This window comes from Trachinotus anak, unplaced genomic scaffold (genome assembly GCF_046630095.1).
Source record: "Trachinotus anak isolate AG129_WGS33_773 ecotype Australia unplaced genomic scaffold, CSIRO_AGI_Tana_v1 ptg000009l, whole genome shotgun sequence".
In the NCBI taxonomy this organism is placed as follows: domain Eukaryota; kingdom Metazoa; phylum Chordata; class Actinopteri; order Carangiformes; family Carangidae; genus Trachinotus; species Trachinotus anak.
In genome coordinates this window covers 22075064-22088003 of record NW_027273860.1, presented here as the reverse complement: position 1 = coordinate 22088003, position 12940 = coordinate 22075064, and the positions used below count along the sequence as shown (strand labels likewise).

Genomic DNA, 12940 nt, shown 5'->3' with positions numbered 1-12940 from the left:
ACATGTAATGAAAGTAGTTTATTTGCTGTAATGGAAGCTGGGGCTCAGTGTAGTGAAGCTCCTCCTCTTCAGTTCCAGAGTGGCTCAGTGGACTGTCTGTAACAAGAGGTGTAGTCAGCATCCATACACAGTCCAGACCTGGACCAGGTTCATACCCAGTCTGTTTGAAAAAATGTTTCTAAATCTAGCAACTATGCGCTATGTTAGCAACACTGCAGCTGTAAACACACTCTAACAGAACCTAATAGAATCCTACTCAGTAATATGGCATTTGGCTGACCAATGGTGGAAAGATGTTCACTCAGGGATATTCCAGATTGTAGGACTGGCCCTGCTGTTGTGGTCCAACTAAAAATATCCAAGTTTCAGCTACAGGTAACTGCATTCCAACAGATACTGGTGTTATTCAAAAACACATAACAGTCAAACTCTAACTGAGCATTTAGTTTCCACAGTGTGGTTTTCACTGTGCTTTTGTGTCAGTGTTGTGACACCAGCGCTGCCAAATCAAATGTACTTGGTGATTAAGGAGACTGTGATTCAGATTGTCCTTGTCCTTGTCCTTCCTGTCTCCTGGTTAGCATCTGCTCAGCCCCTTGAGGTTTGACATCCATTACACTCTGCCTCCGTGTGTCAGCACAGCCTCCTGTACTTCACAGCTCTCAGACAGGTCACAGATTTGGCTCCTAAACACGACTGGCAGGCAGAGATCAGAGGAAGAGTGATTGAATGACAGGAGTTTGATCAAAGTCCACGTACACAAACACACACACACCACACACACACACACACAAAATCCTCATGTTTCCCCTGAGTACTTGGAGATATTTCATGACGGCTCCATTAGATGAAAGGGCCCCACCAAAAATCCTGCACAGATGCCTGCTTGCCTCCTCAGCTTCCTCCGCTGTAGGTTGGTGGTGAGCGGCTGACGAGAGAGATGTGAGCGAGAGAGGAAAAGAAAGCTCCCTTTTTTTATTTCTTGTCCAGTTTATGTGGGTGCATTTCTCCTGTTGCCCAGCATGCTTCTCCTCCCATGGTGACGGGGTTGTTTGTTTTTGTGGGCAGACTGCCTTATTGACGGCGGGGGTAGAGTGAATGGGCGGGAGGGCCTCTTTTCAAACACATGATTAGAAATAGTGGAACTGGTGTCGATGTCCTGGAAACAAATTCCTCTGAAAACAAAGGCTGACCAAAAATACACCACTGGTGTGTTCACGTGCCTCTGAAGAAGAAAGGTTCAAACCGAGAATGATGTCTGTGCTTGATAGTGACTGAAGTCACCACAGATGTGAATGACTGTGTTTTTTCATATTTACTCAACTAATTAATATCCAAACCAAGATGTTGGTGGTTGGATCAGATGGCAAAGTGATTGGTGCAAGATGCCTGTGAATGTCTCAGTCTTGTCAAACAGCCAGCCAGCGTCCTGGTGTGGGAGAGATCTGGTCACCATGGGGATGAGACAGACTGTATTATCTGCTCAGTGGCTGTCTGGCATGAGGGATTGCTTGGTGGAGGGACAGACAGGGAGGCAGCAGGATAAAACATGTCCTCCTTTGGCGTCAGAGGCAGAGTTCGCCATCTATGATGCTATTTGATATGTTGTGTGTGTGTATGTGTGTGCATGAGAATTCTGCCTTATGTGTCTTTGGTAACACATATTTTAAAGGCTGGTGTGCCGAGAAGCATCTTAAAGCACTATGCAACTTTTAAACTTTGAAATAACTAAAATATCATAGTCTCTGACTGTGGTGAGCCCAGAATTAGTTTTTCAGTGACATTAGGACATTTGCACCTCTTGCTGTGGGAGAGGGCAGCAGTGACCTTCTAACAGCAGGGACATCAAAGCAGAAATGATGGAGGAAACCAAAAGAAACCAAACAAGTGTGAATCAAACATGCAGTCGACAGCACTTTCTAACCACGGTGAACACCAGCACTCAGACTAAATGTCACTCCAAGTGTAGACAGCTCATCACAATGAATCGGGACTGACAGGAAACTGGTAGAAATGATGCAGCTATTGCCTTAAACTCAGTCATTTGCCTTAATCTAAGTTGTTCTTTCTCTTCCTCTCTTGCAGGTGTTCCTAATAACATTGGTCCAGTTAGTAAGTAAACTGTTATCAAGAACTATCTGAATGTTTGATGCTTTGCTCTGCCCCTTGTGCCATTGCTCACCATACATCCCCTGAACTTGGTGCCAAGTGTTCATTTCTGATTTCAATCTTCATGCAAAGGATCGCTCAACAACCTTTTTGGGGGAGGGGTATGCAGTAGCTGGGGGGTTATATTGTATTAATTTACTTTACCCAGATTCAACTCAACCAGATAGCACTTGCCTGGCTCTGCATGTCATTTGTTTTTTTTCTCTCCTATGCATTATAAATAAATGGCATCTAGACTTTATTAAACTGCCAAGACCTCTCTGCCAGTATAATGTCACAGGAGGTCATTTTAATATAAGCTGCAAGCGCCTTGGCTGGTATTATCTTCGTCAACCAGTTGCCCCTCAGGAGGAGGAGGAAGAAGAGAGGTGCCTTGACTCAAGTTACTGCTGCCTGGAAGGCTGTGTGATGCAGGAACCATAGGGCTGTATTGAACAAGTCAAAGTGCATTCACAGCCTGGCTCAATTCTCCTTAATAATTTCTCTCATTGCCCAACTCATACTGAGTCTCCTCTGTTCTCGGGCATCACATTGATCAGCAAAGTGCCCCCTCCCTGACCCAATCCTGGACCCACATAGACCGGCTGATTAAAGAGACATGCATGTGTCAGATAAACCGGTTAAATGATGATGAACACCATGTGTGGTTGCAGTTGTTCTCTCTGGGGTTCCATGCTAACACTTCAGTCCACCAGCCAGTGGTTAGTAGTAACCTGTTGTTTTCAACTTTTATGAAATACTCTGTAGATTTAGACATAACATCATGAAATCGGTCCCTTTGTGTCATCGCCAGTGTAAGATCCACCGAACACTTCCAAACCCATAGCATTTCAAGTTAGCTTAAATACATAATTAGGTATTTTTAGAAATACATTTGCTGAGTTCAGTGAGAGGACTGATGCCATCCTCATATCGCAAAGATGATACCAGGAGAATTTTAGCTTAGCATAAAGACTTGAAGCAACAGAAAACTGGTCCTGAGGACTGAACAATAAAAATACCTGCCACTTTGTGTAAAGTGTAAAAAGAGAGAAATCCGTTTTCCTCTGTTTTCAGTGCTTGTCTCCTGGTGTCAGCTTCATATTTAACAGATATGAGAATGGTATCAATCCTCTCAGGTCACTCACAAGCATATTTCCCAAAATGTCAAACTATTTTTTAAGATAAGCTTTAAGCTTTAAGTTATGTGTGCTGATTTTCACATTTTAAAAATAAAGCTAGTGGCTTTCTTTCACTCAGCATCCAGTTTATGCTCAGGTGTTGCCCATGTCAACTTCTACCAAGGGACACATGCAAATCACCTGCACATTTGTCTTGTTGTCATCATATAAAGGCTAAGATGACTGCTGGGCAGGTCTCCCACAACGTGCTGTGACGTAGAGTGGAAACGGATTCCCAGGTGGTTTTTAATCAGTGTTTAGAGTGGTGGCTTACACAGGAAGTGAACACTGGTTGTAAAGTCTGATGCTATGTCATGAATCAGAAATGGATATGTGGCCAAGAAGACAAAACCACCCTCACCCCGCACACCCACTAATCTCCCAACACTTCCCCCCTCCACCACCTCCTCACACCATACAAATTATGCCTCCACCCCATGCATGGCCTGCCCAGAGCTTAGTGTGTGTGTGCGTACTCTTCATACGTGCTGTATACACATGCATACATATTCACATCAGCCCTCTTCGTCCCATCCAAATGCCAGGCCACACCAGGTCCAACGGCTGTCCTCAAATCCTTTGCGGGGAGAGTGTGCATGCTGATAAGTGTGTGGTTGTGTGTGTGAGTGAGTATGTGTTGGGTGGGGGGGTGGTTAGTGTGGGCAATGGTGAAAGGACACTCTGACAAACCAAAGTCTTCACTTCTCATCCAGATTGGCCCACAGGGATTTAGAGTTCTCACGAATGGCTGTCTTGTCACAGCAGCATCTCACACTAAAAACTAAACACTGTCTGTTTTTAAGACTCATCAGTTGAGGACGAGGCTGTTTGCAGTGCACACACAAACCAAGTCTATGTCTGCGTTATTAAAAAAGCAAGAAAAAGGTGGATTAAAAAGAAGGCTAGGATGTCCTTGACGTTGTTAAACGGAGAAGAAGCAAAGCTATTGTGAGCACAAAAGAAAGCACTGCACTTTTCATGTTGTTGTTTGAAGGTAATTGAATTCCTTATTGACTTTTCTCAATTCTATTTCAAGTTTATTAAGCCAGGCAGAATTGCCTAATGCGGACCATTAAAGTGAAATTAATATTTAAAAAAAACAATTCTGGCTCTGCAAGATTGCATTTCATTATGCGTATGCCATTGATTAAAATCCGTCACCACTCATTTAGCTCGCCTTACCTGAATATTCCCCATAACAAAATAATTAATGGAACCCAGATGTGTATTACATCCAATCTATTGCTAACACAGAAGAATTAGAAAATGAACTTACTTTACCAATTAGACTTTATAGATCTAGACAGTGCAGTTTGCTCATGTGTGTTTATTTTTTTATCAGATCACACATATGTTGTGTTGGTGCCACAGCTTGTACATGTCCTCGCAACTCAGCTTTGTTTTTGAGCAAACTAGTTGCTCAACAGAGAAACTAAAGATTCACACAGATATATAAAAAAAAAAAAGACACTTTGAGACACAATTTTGAAGCTGTAAGCCTGAGTGTGAGCAGTGACGTGGGGTGCTCTTTATTTGTTCATGTTCATTTTCAAAGAGCCTCTCATCAAGTGACTCTGGTGACTTTAACCCACTGCAGACGTCACAGTCATCACCGACACCAAAATCCCCAAGCAGGACCGAGTGTGGCACATTTATTGGGGAGCTAAAAAAATGAAAGAAAAGGATGAGACAGGAGACACTGCATGACAGCCTTGTGATAGTCACAGTCTGTAGACATGCTAAGAAAAAAGCTAATATATTATTAAATTCCAATGCAATAAAAAAAAAGGTTTGAAACAATTCTTCTGTGTAAAAGGCCTTTCTATAGTGGTCCAGCCGTTGTGAACAGCAGTCATGCACAGGGTAATAGGCTTCTCGCCAAGACACCACTGGATGCTAATTACCCAAGATTGCATGATTCATGGAGTCAGCAAAAGGACAGAAAGATCAAGTGAAGAGATGAAGGGGCATGATGAGGAAACTTATCCGTTTCCCTCCCTTTGCTTGAGTCCTCTCCATTTCCAACCGCAAAGTATTTCCCTGACACGGAAATACCGACTTGTATGTAATTATGAGGTTATGCTTCCCACAGCAGTCCGTCATTCCAAGTTCCAACACCTGCCATTATTTATTCATTGTTATTCCTCCACCAGAAATACACTGTAATTAGATATTGATCACATAGTCGATGTGATGAATTAAACAAAATGCCCCCTAACGTCTTAATTTGCTATACATAGTTCAGACTCGCTTGCACAAGTCATGACTTAAATACTAAGTTAAGGAGGGGTTATCTTTTTTTTTACTCAGTTCTTCACTCATCGTCATTGTCATAAACACACAGAAAGATCATGGAAGTGACACAAATTATACGCAAATTACATACAACGTCTCTCCAATGTCCTTTTAATGGGTCTTTGGATGCATTCTCTCTGCTCGTCCATGTCAGCCCTGCCACATTGTATTTGCTGTTTCCTGATTTACTGATTTGAGTCATGCTGGACATGTCTGTGTCTCCAGTTGTGTGTGTCCACCACCACCACCACCACCACCACGTAGTCCCCCCTCAAGACTATCTGCAAAGTGCATCACACTAGTCCACATGAATAACTCCTGGTTTCTCTCAATTGCACGCAGTTCGGCCGAATGTTTCTTCCCTAGGTGTCGCTAACCGAAAAGAAGGTAGGCATCTAAGATCATGCAACAACTGTTTTTTCACAGATTGAAGAGTATTTGTGGGTAGCATCTTCCCCCTTCCCAATCTTGGTTATTTTCCTGACAAACCTGCTTGTCTTACTCCTTACAAAGAGCTCTGGCTCCTTCAGTGTATTCATGTGGCACCTATGTTGCCACATGCTGCAGTGCCGCACATTATCTTCTTGAACATTCAATGTGCACTGTACATTTATGCATACACACTTGATTTTAATTAAGAGATTCTCAGAGCCAAAAGGAAGAAAAGTAGAAGATTTTCACAATGGTTTTAAACAGATTGATGTTAGGTTAGCTTAATCTATCTCACAGATGTGATGTGCAGCCACCTCACAAACAACTAGCACACAACCACTCGGCTCTGTGTTTCCATGACTGCAGCCAAGCGCACACAGTGTATGTGTCAGGGGCTTATGTCACCCAGTGCTATGGCAGAGACTGAGCCTATTATTTCTTTTTCCCACTGTTTGTTTTATGACCGGAAAGGAATCAAGGGATTGATGTGTTCACCATGAGCCAGTTTCCTTATCCACGCTCCTGTGCACAAATTTATAGGGTGAAAATTCTCAGCTGGCCTCCACTGTGGTGGAGTAGTTTGTCAGGGGACAGTTTCTGTCTGGGGAAACACGCAGTGGCTTTTGAATTATATAAAGCACTTGTTAATGAAATGAAGCATAAAAGAGGAACCATAATATTTGAATTGTTCAGGATCTAAGGCATTTGTAACAGATGCTGCTTCTTGCAGCCAACTTCACTTGGCAATGTCACTCCTTATTTCCCACTGCCATCATTCATCATTACTGCATATGTTTTTTTCTTTTTTTCCTTTTTTCAGTTTCATTTATTAAACATGTTGCTCAGTATTCTTAATTCTCTGACATTACACGTTTTGCGTTTAATTGCAATATCTTTTTTTTTTTTTGTTTGTTTGTTTCTTCTTTTAATTTGTCTAGTAGCTCCTCAAGTTGCATTGTCCACTGCCCCTTCCGTCCACGTTGCAAACAGCAAGCGAGGTAGGAGTTCTGGAATTCACTGAATACATTACCCCCCAGATGACCCCCAAGACTTCTCACTGTATCAACTGATATGTCTATTTAACTGTAAGCCCCACAACCCTGCAGCACTAACACAATGCAAGAGCACTCTGTATCCATATCTGCAGTCAGTGCTGGACTGACAGGTCTCACTGTAGAGGGCACGCTGAGGATCCATTTGTCTATGGAATCGTTTCTAAATGCTATTAATGTCCTTTGGAATCGTATCATTTTCAGTGCAAATAAAGCGGGCGTTTGAGGCTCAACTATTTTTGGGGAATGTGTTTGCGAGACTCAAGACTTTTTATTCCCCATGTGTGCATGATTTATGACCTTAGCCTATTTCTGGAAAGGAGAGATTATTTGTCTTGTGAGAGTATATCTGTGAGAGTGAGATATCTAATGCAGATAGCTTATACAAGACTTTCTTCTTTAGGTGAAAGGTAGAGTGGACTAGACTTGCTGCTCCTTCATTTCCAAACCTTGTCGGGCTGTTAGTGGCCAGACAGAGAGACCTGACCTCAATACAGATCCTTAATAACCACAATCCCTTGGACGAAAGCCCCATCTGCCAAACCTTCTATTCTGGATACGTGAGTGGGCTTTCTGTCCAAGCGGCTGCCAGTGAGGCTTAAGGGTCACATCTGTCTGCACTGTGACACATCGTGTCAGTGGTCACTCAGCATGGCAGACTGATCCTCACTCAGAGAGAGCTGAGCTGGGTCTGCCCCCTCACATCCTGCACCCTTTAGAGCAGGGCTGCCAGTGACTATCATCGACTGCAGCATGAGGTTTTGCAGTCCAGCTACACCGCCATAATTCTAATTTAGCATGACATAACACTGCATAACAGGTAATGACACACTCTCCCAACTGCTACTCCCCATATCCTCACTTGAGTTCCTGACTGCTGTCCGAAGAAGCTCGGTTCCAACAAGCCTTTAAAAACAGCCCCATAGCTGCTTTATATGTATTAGTTTGATGAGTTAAGTGTTTGGACTTGAAATTTATCAGGCATTTCATTACAGGGGTTTGTGACATGAAGCAGCATTAAAAGTTTCATCTCACTCTCGTCACTTCAAACCAGATAAACCATGACACTCATGAGAATTCCCCCACACCATTCCCTAGATTGAGAACTCCATTTCATTGATGGTTTGACCTGTCTCACGTTGTGTGGTGTTTCCGATGTGACCGTGTCTTTGTGCCATCATTTCGGAGCCTTTCTCGCCTCATGTTGTGGTGTGCTTGAAGTGATGTGACCTCTCCGAGTTCTACTAACGCTGTGCTTTCTTATGTGATGTCTTTTGCTAACTCTGGCTGCTGCCGTGCCAGACTGATCATGAACTTACACTCCCTGTCATCCCTTCCCCAACATCCTCCCTTACATGCAGGCTCCATTTTTAACCTCGCATGCCATGGCACCTCGCTCAAGTTCTTGCCAACCCCACCGCCGTAGCACTCGCAGCAGCAGCAACAGTTTCTATGCTCCTAGCGCGTCTCTCTCTTTCTTTTTCTCTCTATCTCTGTTCTCTTCCCTTTACACTTCCTCTCTATTTGCAAGACTGTGAATGCTTTGGCCACTCCAACCGATGCAGCTACATCGAGCTGCTAAACACCGTCATTTGCGTGAGCTGTAAGCACAACACTAGGGGCCAGCACTGCAACCTATGCAAGCTGGGCTACTACCGCAATGCCTCGGCAGAACTGGATGATGAAAATGTGTGCATAGGTTAGTCCCCCACTCGGCCCTGTTTCACTGCCACGCAGCTTTCACACAAACACTTTACCCACCTCACCTCCTGTCTTTGATCTGCCACCAGAGAAACTGTCACATTTCATTCCTCACAGCTTCATCATGTGTGCATCCTCCTGCCTCCATGTCTTTTAGTCCACATCTTCCTCTTTGGTGTCTTCTGCTTTTCACAATAGTGTCACTGATTGACCTCCATGTCAGAACCAGTGTTTTCTGGAGGACACTACTGACTCAGCTTTAGTGAGATACACAGCAATTAGAAACTCAGTTATTTGTAGTCTTTATCTCAGGTATGGTATTAATATCTGCAGACTGATTTTGGGTTGATGCTGAATATCATAATTAGCTTAATTTACTGATGCGGGCGTTATGGCTTCTAGCTGCTAGTTTGTATTTAAGAGCATGAAATGAAAGTGTTGATTTAAAGCTGGAACGATCTGAAATGCAGATTGATATAGAATAATATGCAGCACGTACACAAACTAATGGAAACACCTCAAATATGAAACAGGAATATGTTTGTCCCAGTAAATGTAGAAATGTGTTAATGCTTCTTTGTCAGAGCAGCTAATTTTGAAGTGTTTCTTTGTCCAAGTGTGGGTAAGCTCCACGTTTAGGTAAATTGCTGATTGTTAGATGAGAAGATTGATACCACTCTTGTGACTGTCCAATCAATATGAACCAGCAGTTGTTAGCTTAGCTTAGCTTAGCATAAAGACTGGGAACAAGAGGAAAAAACTATCCTGGCTCTGCCCAAAGGAAACAAAATCTGCCAACTAGAACCTCCAACAGTCAGTATGAACATGGTACATCTCCTGTGTTTAATCAGGAGTGAAGCTGAGGAGACAGGCTAGCTGTTTCCTTCTGGTTCTCATCTTTATTCTCATATTTACCAAATGTTTCCCTTCAACTAACTGTCTGTAACTTTGCTCTTTAGCTTGTGACCTTATGATTTTCTAAAGACTGACACATAAAATTACAGACTGATATTTGCTGTTCAGTGCAACTAGTTCAATGACTGTAATCATAGTTGTGATGTGGGTTCAAAGTTAAGGCCATTTTCATCTAGTGTTTCTGTTACTTTGTCCGTGACCTTTGTCCAGGCGTTCATACTCTGCATCGTCTCTTTTTCCTGTGTGTAAAAATGTGAGAAAATTGCATTTCACATAGTTCCTAAGGCAATAGTTAGGTTCCCTGTTGGATTCTCTAGCTGGCATGTGGAGTGTGAGATCACAGCGCTCAGTGCCAGGTGCATTTGTGGTGGTGGTGGAGGCGGGGGTGTGTATCTGACAGGCAACAAGAGTTCTGAGAGAAATGTCACAGGGAAGTCACACCGCCAGTCAGAGGTGCCACGAAGTGCATATGTCATATACATGAAATGGCCTCAGGAGGAGCAGCTGAAACCCTTCACAAGGCGTTAAGAGTCACCGAGGCGTTACCTCATGCCAAACTCGCCCTCACCCTCCTCACCCTGCTCACAAAACCCCCCCACCCCAACCAGTTTGTCACTTGCCGTCTCCTCCTGCCTGACCCCCAGATGTCACTCGGGTGCAGCCACGTGCAGCCAGCACTGCCACAGAAGGTGCAATGTGATGGTCAGGGCCTGTCAAAATAGGTGTCACTTAGACTGCAGAGTGCTCCAGTCGCTGTAGAAAGCTGGAAGGTCGGTTGAGTGTAGGACACTAGGGACTTGACGGGTTGTTTTTTTTAGAGTAGTTTTTTTAAAGGATATTCTAACTAATCACAGATAACGACCATTCTCGTCTTTTAATTGTAAAGATCCATATGAGGGTTATATCAAATTTGTAGACAAGAATTTAACTAGGAGGGATAACAGGAAGTTTGTACATATATTTGAAATTTAAAGAGAATTAAAGAACATATTACAACAATGCCCATTTCAATGTACTACACTCTCATTCCTAAAAAAAACCTTCACACTCACTCTTTGTCTTTGTTTCATTTGCCATTAACCATCCAATACCTGCTCCTCACATTTCCTGTCTCTCCATCTTTCTCTCTCTCTCTCTGAATGAATGAATCAGATTTTAGAAGAGCATGTGCAGATTAGCCCATTATGTCCATTGTAAATTAAAGCTAATGATACTGCTTTGCATATTTTCTCATTGCACGTTGTATACCTATGTAACAGTAAAATACATTTATTATTATTACAAATATGCTTTAATTATAACAATATGATCATGCATCTAGAATCAATTTCATTCTTTTCTCATTCTGTCTCCATCACATTTGAAATGGTAGCATTTTTTCTGTATGAGTCTTTAAATCTAGTCACATCTTTTACCAGTTGAAAATAATAAAGCCCCTTGTTGAGCTTCTAGTCGAGCTCAAGGACTGTGGTTCACGCTGTGAAAATATATGGCAGGAAGTCAAAGCACCACCCTGTTTCCAGCCTGTGTGTGTGTGTGTGTGTTTTGTTTTTCCAGAGTGTAATTGTAATCCCTTTGGCTCAGTCAGTGATCGCTGTAATGGCACAGGATTTTGTATATGTAAGGAGGGCACTACTGGGCCCAAGTGTCAGGAGTGTCTACCCGGCTATTTGTGGGACGATGGCTGCAAATGTAAGTAGAACCACGACCCTCCCCATGCAGCTCCTGACTGTCCTCCCCCTCAGCTCTGTCTCTCTCTGCTCTCTCTTTCATTTCTTTTCTCTGTGTGTGATTCATGAGCTTTGGCTGGAAGTGCTGCACATGCACATGTGCTGCACGTGCGCAGGGCTGCCTATTACATGAGCTGACCCAGCGTACTAAGTCATTTAATTCACAAACTGACCCTGCATTTCACACTTGCTGCGGCTGCGTTCACAATGTAAAATCAGCAGATTCCCGATGTGGCTCCACCAGAAAAAAAGCAATGGCATGGCCGGACACATGCTGCTCAGTAACTCAGTTATCCAGCCATGTCGCACATCAACAACACAACAGCTGAATCAATATTGACCAGTGGACAGGCTGCCTGAGATCTGTTTGACTAGCCCTCACCCCCTTGCTAGTCCACAACAGGACAATGTCATCCAACAGCAACATTTTTAAAGGGGAATGCAGGTCATTTTGAGTTCCAGCCCATTTATTACTGTCTACCTTTTATATTTCCCCCGGTCATTTTCCAGTGCATGCTCAGTGTAGTCCTTTATTTATTCTTATTTTTCAAATGTCACCAATTTTTCATTATTTCCTTCAAGTCCGACATCAGTGACAAACCTACAGGAGGTAGACAAAATAAAGTGCACACCTCATGATGAGGTGTTTACTTCTCTTTGACAATAAAGAACTCCTTGAACTCTGAAGATATAAAACCACCAATGCAAACACTGGTTGCACTGTATATTTTCTGACTAATGCACAAGTAGTTAAGGTGCAAATTACTAAGCTTCTTTGGAGCTCTCTAACTTGCTTTGTGCTGGATCAAAAGACTCAGATAAATTATTGTCAGACCAGCTGATAATTGCTGCTAATTGGCATTTAAACAACCGTGACCTACCTCTGCACCAGTGTTGGTGGCTGTGATTAGGATACTTCAGATTAATAGACCTTTTCCACAAGGTGGTGATATATATTTGCCTGTCTCCTGTAGCTCAACATTAATCTTTGACCTGGCTAATAAACACATCCTAAATAAAGCACCTCAACACTGTGAAGTGGCACCGTGTTGAGGGATTCATCTCTAATGGAGGTCTCTGTCCCCTCCTGTGGATGTGAGGTGATAACCAGTGCAAAGTCATCATGAAGAATGTCAGCAAATGTCAGCAGAAGTATTCATCCTATCATTTAATCTCACATCTTTTCAATCAGAAGTCTTTGAATGAAAACACTCAGCTCAGGCACAGTAGAATAACTGCACAACATAAACCTTGAGAAAGATAAGTCATGGCTTCTTTTTCTGTGATGAATTATTCAAAATAACAAGAGAAAGCTTTTATTGAAGAAGAATTAGCCCTTTTATTTCTAAGTTTAGCAGGAAGACAGTAATGAAGAAGAATCACTTCAGAATGGGCACAATGGACGGTAGCAGCAGTTTTTTGTATGATTAGTGAAAAAAGGAAGAACTATAGCCAACTAGAGGATTTCATCAAGTTAAGAATTCAC

The 12940-nt window shown here is 42.8% G+C and overlaps 1 protein-coding gene across 13 annotated transcripts in view; it reads left to right on the top strand.

The window, feature by feature from the left end:
* ntng1a (netrin g1a) overlaps positions 1-12940 on the top strand; it is a 103976-nt gene that overhangs the window by 84507 nt on the left and 6529 nt on the right. For 2 of the 13 annotated variants that reach the window (XM_071485843.1, XM_071485842.1), the window contains exons 5-8: positions 2086-2112; positions 5967-6011; positions 6995-7054; positions 11282-11416. The exons of 1 other annotated variant lie outside the window; for it this stretch is intronic. In XM_071485843.1, the coding sequence (XP_071341944.1) occupies positions 2086-2112; positions 5967-6011; positions 6995-7054; positions 11282-11416 (267 nt within the window). Of the gene's footprint in view, positions 1-2085; positions 2113-5966; positions 6012-6994; positions 7055-8639; positions 8808-11281; positions 11417-12940 lie in introns of all 13 variants that reach the window. 10 more of the 13 variants (XM_071485852.1, XM_071485851.1, XM_071485844.1 and 7 more) reach the window with 9 other exon arrangements.